Below are 16,193 nucleotides of genomic sequence, written 5' to 3' on the forward strand. Positions count from 1 at the left end.
TTGAGAGAAGAGAAGAGGGAGGAGGCAAATGAAATTAGGATAATTGGTTTACATCACCTGCATTAGTGCCTACCCTTCCTGGGCTCAAGGACTCTCCTTTGTCTGAACACATTAAGCTTCTGTTAGGAGGAAAAAAGGTAGAGTGTCTGCTGTTTATACCTTAGAAACATAGTTCTCTCAGCATTAACACTGTTGCAATTCCACGTGACTGTGTCCTGAATTGCTTTTTTCAGAAACTCAGTGTTGTTCAGTGTAAATAATAAATGATGGCTGGTTGACTCAGTACCTTCGGAGACCTGTCCTTGTGGCACAGCTTCTGGGTGAATCATCTAACAATTCACAGGATTTTAGGTCGCAGAGGGAACTGGTCTGTCTACTCAGTTTTCATGACAGTATTTCAGTGTCTTCACTAGCTGATTATCAAGTTCATACTTCTCCTTTAAAATTAATTATTTGAAATATAAATTAAGCAAGATCCTCTGGCCTTTCTGGGAGCCTGGGGATCCGTTTTTCCAGGAGCCTTCCAGCCTTTCAGCATGAGTATTAAACTTTTATGCTGTGTCCATTTTCTCTTCAACAGCACATACTAATGTTAATACATACAGGAAAAATAAAACAAAAGAAGAGAAATAAAACACAATCAGCATGTTAACTATATTAATTTTACTATGGAAGACAAATTTGGGAAACAGAAACTGATCACATTTCTTTTAAGTAGTATATGCATACACCAAGGACTCTCTCTTACATCCAAGATTTGAAGAATTATTGTTGTGGTTTATTCTATGTGTGCATGTGTACTCAGTCATGTCCAACTCTTTGCAACCCCGTGGCCTGTAGCCTGCCAGGCTCCTATGTCCATGGAATTTTCCAGGCAACAATACTGCAGTGGGTTGCCATTTCCTCCTCCTGGTGATCTTCCCGACCCAGGGATAGAACATGTGTCTCTTGCATCTCCTGAATTGGTAGATGGATTCTTTACCAACTGTGCCAATTCCAATTCCCAGTTTGTTCTATTAGAAAGTCTAATTCTACTGATGGTCAAAACAGAGGAAGAAGGGAAAGCAGAAAGAAGAAGGAGAAGAAGAAGGATGAGGAGGAAGACACCCCAAAGGAAGCAGAGCTAAAGTGGGGATGCCCACCCACAGTCAACAGGAGGGTTGACTCATCTACAAATCAATGCCCGCTGGGCCTACTCTGCAGACTCAGGAAACGTGACCAGGAAGCTGCTTGTCCTGTGGCTTTCAGTGTTCCTGCCTGTGTCAATGAAGCCTTCCTTCCTGCCAACCCAGACAGAGGGGACAGCCTGGCAGAGCACTGGCTGAGGGCCAAGTCTTTAGCCAGGTGTAGGACAGACTTGTGTCCTCTTCAATGCAAGAAATAAAGGAGAGAAATCCAGAAGACTTAGGATCTTGAAGAGAGATCAGGCTCAGATTTGTTTATTGATTTGGCAAATACGGTTGAATGCCCACTACTGTGCCAGTCCCCAGCCGCCAAGGCTATAGGAATGAATGAGACATAATTCCTTACTACCAGGAGTCTACGGGAGATGACACAGAAAAAGGTAACCCAGGCTTTGAAGGGTGAAATGCAAAGTGCCCTGGAATACACGGGAGCCCTGACAGGTGGACACTGAATCAGGGACCCCGAGGGTGAACTAACTGCCGTTAGCCAGGTGAATGAGAAGGGGGAGGGTGTTCCAGAAGGAGGGAGCCCCATGTAACCTGGAGGGAAGAAAAGCAGGAGCTTTGGAAAATGACAAGTCAGTCTGACTTGGGTTAAATTCCAGTTCTTGAACCTCTTCGGGTCTGTTTCCTTACCTCTTCCTTATCCTCTTTTTCCTTATCCAAAAAAGAAGATGGGTTTTACCACCTGAGGGTGTCACTTGCAAACTAAAAGTGATAACATATATAATCCCACTATGAACAGACTGTACTCAGGCTCCCCTGAACTTTTTTCAGTGAGGTCTATTTCCATGTTTCTCTCTTCATTTTGCACTTTTAGCAAGAATCCTGATAAATCAGTTCAACCAGAATCCCTTGTCCTTCAGATCTGATCACCCTCGATGTCAATCCAGCCCCTCATACTCTACCATCCCCCAGGTCACCATCTGACCACCCAGCCTACTTTCAGGAAGAATCTCCTTAGGTCAGTTTATGAACAATCTCCCCCCTTACCCTGCTCCCTGACTATAAATTCCCACTTGCTGTATTGGGAGTTGAGCTCAATCTCCTTCCCTCACTGCAAAATTCCACCCCAGTGGTTATTACTTGCTATAACAGCCCTTCTCTTGAATAAAGTCCTCCTTTATCATGCTTTGTGCTTCCCAGCTGGCTCACTGGTAAAAAATCTCTCTGCCAATGCAGGAGACAAGGGTTTGATCCCTGGTTTGGGAAAATCCCCTGGAGAAAGAAATAGCAACCCACTCTGGTATTCTTACCTGGGAAATCCAAGGACAGAAGAGCCCAGCAGACTACAGTCTATGAGATTGCGAAAGAGTCAGACATGACTTAGAGACTAAACAGCAACAATATCATGCTTTAACAAGAGGCACTGAATTTTTTTTCTTTAATATTACTAGTGTTTGACACATAATGAATATTCTTTCCCTTCCTATCCCTTCTCTGTTCCTCATCCCCACCCCCAAACACATTATGTAACTTGACAAATTTGTTTCAAAGCAACAAGATTCTCTTATCCACCAGGGAAGGAAAAAAGAGGATCTTTGTGTCCATATTTTGCCTCTATAGCGTCTCACACACAGGATGCATATGGAGTAAGAGAAGTAAAATTCTCAATAACGCTTTTTCACTATTTTAATATGTGTAATGAGACAAATAGCCATGCAGATTTAAAAAGCTATTTCATATATGCTTTTACAAGCTTTTAAATATATAAATTTTACTAGAGTATTTTACAGGATACTATATTTTTTTTCATTTTGGATTTCTAACCTTTACTTACTAATTATCTACATGTAAAAACAATAGAAGTAACTAAAACTTTGAAACCTTTCAAAGAAGTAGAGAATACAATTTTGTTACGGGAAGCTCAAAGCCAGTTTCCCAAACCCTGCCACTCCATGGCTGAATAACCTGTTTGAGGTCAGTGGTTACCAAGGTCAGCAGATAACATTTTTCATATGTATTTTATAGCCTTTTCCAAAAGACAACTGATAGAACAAAGAACCAGTTTTCTTACAGGGAGAGCATCACAGAACAGAAGTAAAATGAAACAAATTCTCTCCTTCAAGTGAATTTGCAGTGCCCCAACTTCAGAACTTCTTACAGATTTATTATGAAGTTAGCATAAATGCTTTAGACCATTCAAGAACAGACAATAATAACAATTTATTCCTTTTAGCTTTGATTCTATCCCCAATCAAGGAATGCCCACAAAACACAAATATGGTAATAAGTTTCATTATTCTGTTTTTTTTTTTTTCTAAAAAAATGTTGATTTCAAGATCAACATGGAAAAGCTGAACCTTTTGCAATAAAAGGAACTACTCAGTACTTTGTCCTTTGTTGCTTGGCAACTAAAGGCTATAAATGGATTTTATGATTATAAAGGCTCTGGAATTAATGTGAACATGTAAAAGTTGTAATAACTCCATGGGGACAGAAGTATTCCTTTGAAAAAAATGTATGTAGCTTTTACTCATTCTTGTTTCAAAATAAATAGAACAATTTTGTTCCTTCACACTTGGAAATGCTATAATTAAAAATCAATTACTATATTTACCTCATCATTTCAATATTTTATCATTAATGCTCACAACCCCAAGAGGTAGGTGTTATTATCCCCATTTCACAGACGGAGAAAACTGAAACTTTAAAATGTTAATTTAGGGGACTTCCCTGGTGATCCAATGGCTAAGGCTCTGAGTTCCCAATGCAGAGGGCCTGGGTTCAATCCCTGGTCAGAAAACTGGATCCCACATGCCACAACTAAGAGTTCACATACCACAGCTAAAGACCTCACACGCCACAGTGAAGGCTGAATGCCTCAACTAAGAACTAACATAGCAAATTTTTTTTAAAAAGTTGAGATGACTTTAAAAAAATAAAAAAGAAAGAGTATAAATAGTATGATCCTAATAAACACACCTCAAGATCAACACCAAAATGTGAAGAGCTGTTATCACTAAATGGTGTGATTAACAGTGATAACTATTTCTTGTTTTAGGTTATCTGTCTTTCCCACAACTGTCCATGCATTCAATGTTTAGCTCCCAAGACATTGTGGAGTCTTCCAGAAGGTGACTTCTAACTCCCAAGTTGAGAAGTTTGACATCAGTAACACCAAAGAAAGTGGTGGAGTCTCTGCTCAGAAGCATTTTTCTGAGTAATTTTGTTCCAGGATTCCCTAGAGTTGCTAATAATGCTGGCAGGTCTCAAATGTAGGATGTGTGCAGTGACAGAAGTTAGCTTTGACCTAGTTACAGCACATTTTAAATTCTAATAAAATCACCTTCACCTTGGGGATCCCAGCATGAAAGAATAAAGGATTTTTTTTCTTAATGGCAACAAGCCCATACCTCTTTGTTCTGGATGCTTCATGATAAGGTAACATAGTTTGTAACCACCTTCCAGCATCAGATAGACGTGTTCAGATAATTATAAGCTGCTTGCATTATCTGGGTGGTTCTTCTTGTCCTTGATATGTTCTTGTTCCCAGTCTCCTGAAAAGTCTATACTGTTTCCAAACAGAAACAGAGGCGATCTCAATAAACAAGGAGCTCCTATCTCTGTGGGATAATTTTAGAGATACTAGGATGCAACATGATGTCTAAAATTCCACCTTTAGAGATCAACCAAACCTACCCTTAGAAAAGGTCATCTTTTTGATCAAAACAAATGTGTTCTATGAAAGTACATTGGATACAAAATGCTTTAGAGATGTCAGGTGGCATCAGATCTTTCACCATTTGTACCTCTGTGCAAGCTCAGGTTTTACTGGGACAGAAGGAAGAGGGAATAAGGATGCTGGTTTGTGAGAGGTGAGAAAGTGGTGGTCCTCAAGTGAACGAAAGACAAAGATTGAGAGACTGATCAGAGACACCCTTTACCCGCAAGACTCTTCCCCAGGGCCAGCCCTCTACCTCATTCAGTTGCTCAGAGCTTCTGGTTCCAACCACAGGAATCCAGAAACATCAACCAACCAGAGTTGGTTTCACTTTTGGAGAAGTAATATACAGGAATCACTTGAGACATTTATGACTTTACCTTTGGTAATAATGGAATCTGAGGCTTTCCACCAACTGGCAGCACTTTGTATAATCTGCCTCTGTTTTATTCACTGAACCTTTATGCTGCGTGTGTGTTAGCCACTCAGTTGGGCCTGACTCTTTGCGCCCACCAGGCTCCTTTGTCGATGGGATTTTCTACTACAGTGGGTTGCCATTGCCTTCTCCAGGGGATCTTCCCAATTCAGGGATCAAACCTGCATCTCCTGCATTGCAAGCAGATTCTTTACTATAGGCTAGTTTTTCTTCTTCTCATATCTTAACTTACTAGATGCTCCTAACCTAGAGTTTAAACTATTGAGTAGAATAGTCTTCATACATTTATTCTATAAGTATTTCTGTCTACTGTATGCTGACACCATATAGGCACTTTTCCAAGCTACATTTCTCTTGTCTCAACAATTCTCCCAACGCCTTGGAGACTTGATGACTTTGACGCCTTTCTAGATGCCTTTCTAGATGTATTCTGTCTGGGGTCAGTCCCTTGAGTCATTGCTTTTCTGCTCCAGAGTTTTCAGCATTTTCTTCATTTCCAAAAAAACTTAGTGCCTCCATAATATTCCTGCACAACTCATGGGTAGCAGATGTTTTTGCCTAAATCCCTACCACCCTACTTTAATAATAGCTAATTAGGAATTTAAATCTTAAGCAGAGAGGAGGGCAGAAAATATATTGACACTTGTTTCACAGCAGCTTCCTGAAGGGCCTGTTCTTCCTCTTAGATCTCAGGAGCTGTTCAGTGCTTCCTGCCCGTGCACAGCCTCTGGTTCTAGGAGATACCTTTCAACCCTCAAACTTCAATAGGTGAGTAGGAGTTTCTTCAACTAGTTTCCATCTTTTGATTTTCCATGTGATTCACTCTTAGGAGAGTCAGCCCTCCATGTCTGCAAGTCACACATTTGCAGATTTCAACCAACCACGGATGGAAAATATTTGGGAAAATATCCCAGAAAGTTCCACAAAGCAAAACTTGATTTTGCCACATTCTAGCAACTACTCCGGAGAAGGCAATGGCAACCCACTCCAATACTCTTGCCTGGAAAATCCCATGGAGGGAGGAGCCTGGTAGGCTGCAGTTCATGGGGTCGCGAAGAGTCGGACACGACTGAGCGACTTCACTTTCATTTTTCACTTTCACGCACTGGAGAAGGAAATGGCAACCCACTCCAGTGTTCTTGCCTGGAGAATCCCAGGGACAGCGGAGCCTGGTTGGCTGCCATCTATGTGGTCGCAGAGTTGGACACAACTAAAGTGACTTCGCAGCAGTAGCAGCAACTACTCACATAGTATTTACCTTGTACTGGGTATTATAAATAATCTAGAGATTATTTAAACTATTATGTACATAAGTTAATATGCAAATACTACTGCCGTTTTATATAAGGGACTTGAGCATTTGTGGATTTTGGTATCGGAGGGGCTGGATACTGAAGGACAACTGTATGTAGTTTTCCATTTCTGCTCAGTCAGGGCAGTTATCTCCTCTCTATTTCATGATAAGCCAACTAGTATTTGAGAACCTACTTCCAGACCCTATGAAGAGGATGAGCTAAACAGCTTCTCACCAACTTAGAAAATTTCTTCTTAAAGATTAAATTAATGAACTATAAAATATTCTCAAATTAGCTTTTATAAAGTAAAAGCTAGTTTAGAACAATTTCCTTTTTATTCATTTCCATGAAAAGTAATTCTCAAATTAGCTTTTTAAACTAAAAGCTAGTTTAGAATGATTCCCATGGGAAATAAAAGATGAATCCTGATATCATGGTAGTCCAAAAGAAATACCCATAGGGAAACAAATTTAGAATGTAAGGTCACAGCTATCAAATGAGTGAAGTAAACTGAGGGATTGGATCTAACATACTTTATTTCATATTCCTTTTTCACCCAGGGGTTGTAAGAATTAAATGAGATAATGGTGTAAAGTGAACGGAATAGTACTTAATGCCTAGTAAACGTTCAGTAAACATTATTAATCTGGTTTGAATTTAAGATAAAATAAAATCTAAGTTAACTAACTTAAAACTTGGCAAGTGTTAAAGGATATATATATATATATATTTTTAATTCTGTTATCGGTTTATTTTTTTTTTTGGTAATTAATTTATTTTTTTATTGGAGGCAAATTATTTTACAATATTATATTGGTTGGTTTTGCCATACATTGACATGAATTTGCCCCGGGTTTACATAAGTTCCCCCTCCTGAACCCCCCTCCCACCTCCCTCCTCCCTTTATCCTCCCTCTGGGTCATCCCCGCATGCCATCCCCGAGCATCCTATAACATGCATTGACCCTGAACTAGTGATTCGTTTCACATATGACAACATACGTGTTTCAATGCCATTCTCCCAAATCATCCCACCCTCACCCTCTCCCATAGAGTCCCAAAGACTGTTCTATACATCTGTGTCTCTTTTGCTGTCTCGAATACAGGGTTATCATTTGTATCTTTCTAAATTCCATATATATGCGTTAGTATACTGTATTGGTGTTTTTCTTTCTGGCTTACTTCACTCTGTATAATAGGCTCCAGTTTCATCCACCTCATTAGAACTGATTCAAATGTATTCTTTTTAATGGCTGAATAATACTCCATTGTGTATATGTACCAAAAGATAAAATCATGGCTTATACAAATAAAAGATGAACACATGTCAAAGATTTTTATTTACTTAATTAAGGAAATTAAGATGTTACAACTGGTTCAAGGAATATTCAAACAGCAGATCTAGATGTAGGTATCTGGAAGATGAACAAAGATGGATAGATAGATAGATCTATATAGGTATACAGATAGATAAGCACATGGATAATCTAAGTCTAGCTATGCTATGGAATGAATTTAATAATAATTGGAAACCTGGGTTTTACCAATGCTGTTGTTTAGTCACTCAGTCGTGTCTGACTACTTTTGCAACCCCATGGACTGTAGCCTGCCAGGTTCCTCTGTCCATGGGATTTCCCAGGGAAGAATTTTGGAGCAGGTTGCCATTTCCTACTCCACTGAAACTATACTGAAACTAATGATCCCCCAAAGGAGATAATAGATTTACATATCTATAGACAAAATTCACTGCATTGCTATCAATCATCTACAATTTACCAAGTTTCAGAATAGCTCTAAAACAGTAAAAGGTGAAACTCCCATAGAATTTGATAGCCCAGAGGACATGATGCAGATATAGTTTTCTGTGGAAGATACCTAGTAACCTTTTTTTCATCCATGTCAATGTCTTTTACAATTTTTCTTTATGCAAAAAAGAAACTCTAACAGAAGAGTTTTGTGGAATTAAATCCAATGTCCTTTATTTAAGATAACCTATGACATAGTGCATTCCAAGATTGACGCCCTGAGATAATAAAGAAGAAACTAAAAATCTCAATATTCCTACCACTAAGAGATAACTACTACTAATACTTATAGTGTAATCATCCAGTTGTTACCATGTATATGTGCGTATATATAGTATATGTGCATCCATATGTGTATATACAGTAACTCTTTTCAGGTCAGTTTAAATAAACTCTGTTCTAGAAATATATATATAATTATAATATACCAACTGAAAAAAGCCGAAGCCGAAGTTGAATGGTTCTATGAAGACCTACAAGACCTTTTAGAACTAACACCCAAAAAAGATGTCCTTTTCATTATAGGGGACTGGAATGCAAAAGTAGGAAGTCAAGATACACCTGGAGTAACAGGCAAATTTGGCATTGGAGCACGGAATGAAGCAGGGCAAAGGCTAATAGAGTTTTGCCAAGAGAACGCACTTGTCACAGCAAACACCCTCTTCCAACAACACAACAGAAGACTCTACATATGGACATCACCAGATGGTCAACACCGAAATCAGATTGATAATATTCTTTGCAGCCAAAGATGGAGAAGCTCTATACAGTTAGCAAAAACAAGACCAGGAGCTGACTGTGGCTCAGATCATGAACTCCTTATTGCCAAATTCAGACTGAAATTGAAGAAAGTAGGGAAAACCACTAGGCCATTCAGATATAACCTAAATCAAATCCCTTATGATTATACAGTGTAAGTGAGAAATAGATTTAAGGGACTAGATCTGATAGACAGAGTGCCTGATGAACTATGGACGGAAGTTCATGACATTGTACAGGAGACAGGGACCAAGACCATCCCCATGGAAAAGAAATGCAAAAAGCAAAATGGCTGTCTGAGGAGGCCTTACAAATAGCTGTGAAAAGAAGAGAAGTGAAAAGCAAAGGATAAAAGGAAAGATATAAGCATCTGAATGCAGAGTTCCAAAGAATAGCAAGGAGAGATAAGAAAACCTTCCTCAGCAATCAATGCAAAGAAATAGAGGAAAACAACAGAATAGGAAGGACAAGAGATCTCTTCAAGAAAATTAGAGATACCACGCGAACATTGCATGCAAAGATGGGCTCGATAAAGGACAGAAATGGTATGGACCTAACAGAAGCAGAAGATATCAAGAAGAGGTGGCAAGAATACACAGAAGAACTGTACAAAAAAGATCTCTATGACCCAGATAATCACGATGGTGTGATCACTCACCTAGAGCCAGACATCTTGGAATGTGAAGTCAAGTGGGCCTTAGAAAGCATCACTATGAACAAAGCTAGTTGAGGTGATGGAATTCCAGTTGAGCTATTTCAAATCCCAAAAGATGATGCTGTGAAAGTGCTGCACTCAATATGCCAGCAAATTTGGAAAACTCAACAGTGGCCACAGGACTGGAAAAGGTCAGTCTTCATTCCAATCCCAAAGAAATGCAATGCCAAAGAATGCTCAAACTACCGCACAATTGCACTCATCTCACATGCTAGTAAAGTCATGCTCAAAATTCTCCAAGCCAGGCTTCAGCAATACGTGAACCATGAACTTCCAGATGTTCAAGCTGGTTTTAGAAAAGGCAGAGGCACCAGAGATCAAATTGCCAACATCCGCTGGATCATGGAGAAAGCAAGAAAATTCCAGAAAAACATCTATTTCTGCTTCATTGACTATGTCAAAGCCTTTGACTATGTGGATCACAACAAACTGTGGAAAATTCTGAAAGAGATGGGAATCCCAGACCACCTGACCTGCCTCTTGAGAAACCTGTATGCAGGTCAGGAAGCAACAGTTAGAACTAGGCATGCAACAGCAGACTGGTTCCAAATAGGAAAAGGAATACGTCAAGGTTGTATATTGTCACCCTGCTTATTTAACTTATATGCAGAGTATATCATGAGGAACGCTGGGCTGGAAGAAGCACAAGCTGGAATCAAGATTGCTGGGAGAAATATCAATAACCTCAGATATGCAGATGACACCACCCTTGTGGCAGAAAGTGAGGAGGAACTAAAGAGCCTCTTGATGAAAGTGAAAGAGGAGAGTGAAAAGGTTGGCTTGAAGCTCAACATTCAGAAAACAAAGATCATGGCATCTGGTCCCATCACTTCATGGGAAATAGATGGGGAAACAGTGGAAACAGTGTCAGACTTTATTTTGGAAAATTCTGAAAGAGATGGGAATCCCCCTCTTTGGGGGGCTCCAAAATCACTGTAGATGCTGATTGCAGCCATGAAATTAAAAGACGCTTACTCCTTGGAAGGAAAGTTATGACCAACCTAGATAGCATATTAAAAAGCCGAGACATTACTTTGCCAACTAAGGTCCATCTCGTCAAGGCTATGGTTTTCCCAGTGGTCATGGATGGATGTGAGAGTTGGACTGTGAAGAAAGTGATCACCAAAGAACTGATGCTTTTGAACTGTGGTGCTGGAGAAGACTCTTGAGAGTCCCTTGGACTGCAAGGAGATCCAACCAGTCCATTCTAAAGGAGATCAGTCCTGGGTATTCATTGGAAGGACTGATGTTGAAGCTGAAGCTCCAATACTTTGGCCACCTCACGCGAAGAGCTGACTCACTGGAAAAGACTCTGATGCTGGGAGGGACTGGGGACAGAAGGAGAAGGGGACGACAGAGAATGAGATGGCTGGATGGCATCACCAACACGATGGACATGAGTTTGAGTGAACTTCGGGAGTTGGTGATGGACAGGGAGGCCTGGCGTACTGTGATTTATGGGGTAGCAAAGAGTTGGACATGACTGAGCGACTGAACTGATAATATACCAATTTTAACCCACGTTTCTGCTTTATATCATTAACATTTTCCTTATCGTCATTATGTTTACTAACTACAAAATATTCCATTATATAAAAGAACTATAATATATTTAACTAATTCACCACTAATTTAAGTTGTAATCAATTTTTGGTTGTTATACATAAAATAATGTGCCTCTCCCCTGACAACTTTTCTCTAGCAGTGGTATCAGCTTTATTTAAAAATATATGTATTTCACATAATATCTGAGCTTCCAGTGGATGTTGGGATCCCTGGAGAATGTGATCCACCTCTTCTGCTTTGGTTGATGGGCCTATTTATTGCATCATCAGCAGGCAATAAAATGAGGCATGCCAGTTGCCTAGAACCACTCTTTTTTCCTGTCATTTTCCTGAGACACACGGTAAAGATATAGCATAATCAGCATGAACTCTGATGTTCAAGGTCATTTAATTCACAATGATATTGTCAGTCCAGATACTTTTTAATACAAAATTGTTCATAAGGACAAGTATATTATTTAGGATTCAGTTTATTAGAATGAAGAGTTTGAGGAAACGGAAATTTAGCTTTCAGGTGGATAAGAAATTAAGAAAACTTTTCTTGTTTTTCAGACCTTGGTTTTTTATATGAGATTGCACTTAATTGGAAGGTGATATATAAACAGGAGAACAACATATAACTGGCCCTCCTCATGAGAATATCATATCCAGTTTTGCTCTCCTCATTCTAAGGAATATTTGAGAAAGGAAATCATAATCTAAGGGAAATTCTTCAAAGCCCTACAGGCTTTCAAAGAGGTCATTGTTGGACTTGGCACATAGTCAGTGATCGATATTTGCTGAATAGGTAATAAAAAATTGACAACCAGCCCTGTGATTTTCAAGGGGAGGGGAATCACTTAAATTACTACTTCTATTTTTTATTTCAAAGTTCACCATCTTTTCAATCTATTCATTCAAAGATAATGTAAGGAAACACTGACCATTTCATTCTCTTTCCATGGAGAAATTACTCCTCCCTAGTTAAAAAGTCTCCAAAAGGAGCCCGAGTTTAGTTCGGACTAAGAAAGATACAGCAATAATAGATTTTTGTAACCAGCTATAGAGAGGATTTGTGGAAACTATATCCCCAAAGACTTCAGAAAACAGTATGAACAAGGACAACACAGTGACCCTATAGGTATGACAGCACTACCAAAAAACAGAAGGTAGACCAGATGAACTTTTCAGGTCTTCTCCAGATCTGGAATGAAACTAGGTGGATTTTGTGCTTTTATAGAATGAATGGTTTCTCTAAAATAAAGCAGATATAACTGTCGCTTTGAACTTGCTACTCTATTCAAATGGAAGTTGCATAGGATATAAAATCAGGAGACAACGATTGAGCCACATTATTGTACCTACTGTGTGACCCAAGTGGACACATTGAGTTGGACACTGTCAGAGATAGAACACAGTGAGATAGACTGTACAGCTAGAATAACACAATACTTCTCTAGGTCCTATATTTTTCTTGCCCCATCTGGCAAAATTCAAGCCATTGTCCCTACTGTACTGTGCTAATGCTGTCTGATAGTGACCTAGAATCTCACTGTTTCTCTTATAGAAACACTCTTTAGTGTTTGACACAATATGGTCATTCAACCTTTAAACATCTCGCATTTGTCAGGTACTTTACTAAACACAAGAAATGCCAAAAAGCACTTTCTCAATATGCTGCTAACTGCCCTTGGGATTCTGTGAGCGAGCAGGTCTTCCCTCAATTATTCTCATACTCTCTCCTGTGAAATACCTGGAAATGTGTAAAAGCTCTGGCCACATTTCCTGTTCCATGGAAGTCTGAGCATGGCTAACTGATAAGGAACTCAAGCTGCACTAGTGTGCAGCCTCCCAGTGGCTCCCTAAAAGATGTCGCAAGAAGGCAAGGCCCTGCTGACATTTTCAGTGGACTCATCATGAGAATATCAACCCAACTAAATATGAGAAGAGCTACCACCATTTCAGGTTTTTAGAAAAAAGAAAACCTGTGAAACCATGTCGTATAGTAAGCCTCCCTTTGGGGCAAAAGACACTTACCCTCAAAAACAAACCATCATTCAACAGTTACATATTTTTTAAGTGTTGTGAAAAACACAGATGGGAATGGGAAAAGAGGTGCTTCTTCGCTGTTAGGCTGTTTTGTGTTTAATTATACCAAGAGAAAAATCGTCTTTAGTAAACTTTAGCATTTTTGTTGTGCTGTATTCAATAATTTTAGAAGTAAGAAAAATCTAGCTTTATGAAACATAGGGATTGGGAAAAAAATCTAGCATAGTACAGGAACAAATTCTAGTAACATAGGAATGCTTACATCTTGATTCTTTTAACAACCAAGCTATAAGATGGAAATCCTGAATTTTTAAAAATCACTACCTACACCACTGATTTTTTGCTACAAACACAACAAACAAACCTGAATTTCTGACTTTAGAACAGTTAGTACAGTTTTATTTCTTTGAAAGCCAAGTTTAAGTGAATTCCAAAAAGGTGAGGCAGTGATTGTAAGCAGTGCCATCTCCCAGGTGCTGAAAACAGGCCTCTTACCTTCAAAGAACTGCTGCAGGGCCTCGTTTTCGCCGACCACATCCATGGTGCTGTGGTCTCGCTCGGTACTCCCTCATGGGACAACTACAGGATCTCAGGGACGAGGTGCTCTCCTCTTGGCTCGAAGCCTATGAATGCTCTTCAAAATTTTTCATTTTCTTTTTATTCGAATGAAGCATCTCTTCAGCCATTGAACTATGCCCCAAAAGATGGTCAAGTTTTCAAATGTGATTATAAAGCCAGAAGGATATGCAAGCACACAGAAGGAAAATTCATGAAGAGGGAAGTGGTAGCAAGTCCATCTATCTTACTATAGGGAACTGCTTCTACTCTGCCTTTTGTCTGTTTTAAAGACCTTTGTCCTCAGTGACACATGTAATTACATAAATGGGCAATAAATACAAAGTCTTATCTCCTATGTGTCCTTTTACACCAATATATTTATATCTCTGCCTCTATCAACCATATCAATTTAGCTACAACTAAGCAAAGATACAGTTGTTTTTTCTTTTTACCTAGAGAAAGGGGACAAATCAATATAATCACTTTCATAGACACGAAGACTTGTGAAAAAGAAAAGTTAGGGTTTGTTAAATATTTCCCTATCTACCCATAGTGCAAACTTAAATTCCTTAGTACACACCTAGTCCAATTCCTCCAGCTTATTTCCTTCGAAAGTATAAGCCATAAAATATGAGAAGTCCCTCTAATGAGCAATAGAACTTAATTTCTGATTTTGTAATTCTTACAACTAAGTACATGACTGACTGTTAGCTGGTTTTATTCCTAAATATAAAGTTATACCCAAATAACTGTTTGGTTTTCACTGCTTAGCTATTATCTATTATTAGACAAAAAAGAGTATAGTTAGGAAATTAAACCAGGTCTTTCGGCTTCTTCCTTTTTCCCTAAGTTTAGTTTGAAAGTTTTTAACCTATAGAAAAACTGAAAGAATAGTACAATGAAGTACCCTATATTCTTCAGCTAGATTTAGTAATTACTAATATTTTCCCTTATTGTTCACTTAAGAAAGGTCTCTTAAGTGAACAATGTAAAGAAACAAAGGAAAACAATAGAATGGGAAAGACTAGAGATCAATTCAAGAAAATAAGAGATACCAAGGGAACATTTCATGCAAAGATGGATAAAAGGACAGAAATAATACGTACCCAACAGAAGGAGAAGATATTAATAAGAAGTGACAGGAATATACAGAAAAACTACAGAAAAAAAAAGTCTTAATGACCTGGATAACCACAATGGTGTGATCATTCACCTAGAGCCAGACATCCTAGAGTGTGAAATCAAGTGGGCCTTAGGAAGCATTACTATGAACAAAGCTAATGAAGGTGACGGAATTCCAGCTGAGCTATTTCAAATCCTAAAAGATGATGCTGTTAAAGTGTTGTACTCAATATGCCAATAAATTTGAAGAACTCACCAATGGCCACAGGACTGGAAAAGGTCAGTTTTCATTCTAATCCCAAAGAAGGGCAATGGCAAAGAATGTTCAAACTACTGCACAATTTGCACTCATTTCACATGCTAGCAAGACAATGCTCAAAATCCTTCAAGCTAGGCTTCAACAGTATGTGAACTAAGAACATCAAGATGTACAAGCTGTATTTAGAAAAGGCAGAGAAACCAGAGATCAAACTGCCAACATCTGTTGGATCATAGAAAAAAAATTAAGGGAATTCCAGAAAAACATCTATTTCTGATTCATTGACTACACTAAAACCTTTCACTGTGTGGATCACAACAAACTGTGGGAAATTCTTAAAGAGATGGGAATACCAGACCACCTTATCTGCCTCCTGAGAAATCTGTATGCAGGTCAAGAAGCAACAGTTAGAACCGGACATTGAAAAACAGACTGGTTCCAAATTGGAAAAGGAGTACCTTAAGGCTGTATATAGAAAACTAACCAATCTGATCACATGGATCACAGCCTTGTCTAACTCAATGAAACTATGAGCCACGCCATGTAGCGCCACCCAAGACGAATGGGTCATGGTGGAGAGGTCTGACAGAATGTGGTCCACTGGAGAAGGGAAGGGCAAACCACTTAGTATTCTTGCCTTGAGAATCCCATGAACAATATGAAAAGGCAAAAAGATAGGACACTGAAAGATGAACTCCCCAGGTCAGCAGGTGCCCAATATGCTACTGGAGATCAGTGGAGAAATAACTCCAGAAAGAATGAAGAGATGGAGCTAAATCAAAAACAACACCCAGTTGTGGATGT

The 16,193-nt window shown here is 39.0% G+C and overlaps 1 protein-coding gene across 1 annotated transcript in view; it reads right to left on the reverse strand.

Annotated features, from left to right (window-relative positions):
* The window catches only part of MYRFL (myelin regulatory factor like), a 123,829-nt gene extending 109,838 nt beyond the window's left edge, over window positions 1-13,991 (reverse strand). Inside the window, exon 1 of the mRNA XM_055394799.2 lies at window positions 13,946-13,991. Within this exon, the coding sequence (XP_055250774.2) occupies window positions 13,946-13,991 (46 nt within the window). The remainder of the gene's footprint in view (window positions 1-13,945) is intronic.
* Window positions 13,992-16,193: the final 2,202 nt, after the last annotated feature.

The sequence above is a fragment of the Moschus berezovskii genome, chromosome 6 (assembly GCF_049115385.1).
Source record: "Moschus berezovskii isolate FMDL1 chromosome 6, NW_MosBer_1.0, whole genome shotgun sequence".
Classification (NCBI taxonomy): Eukaryota; Metazoa; Chordata; class Mammalia; order Artiodactyla; family Moschidae; genus Moschus; species Moschus berezovskii.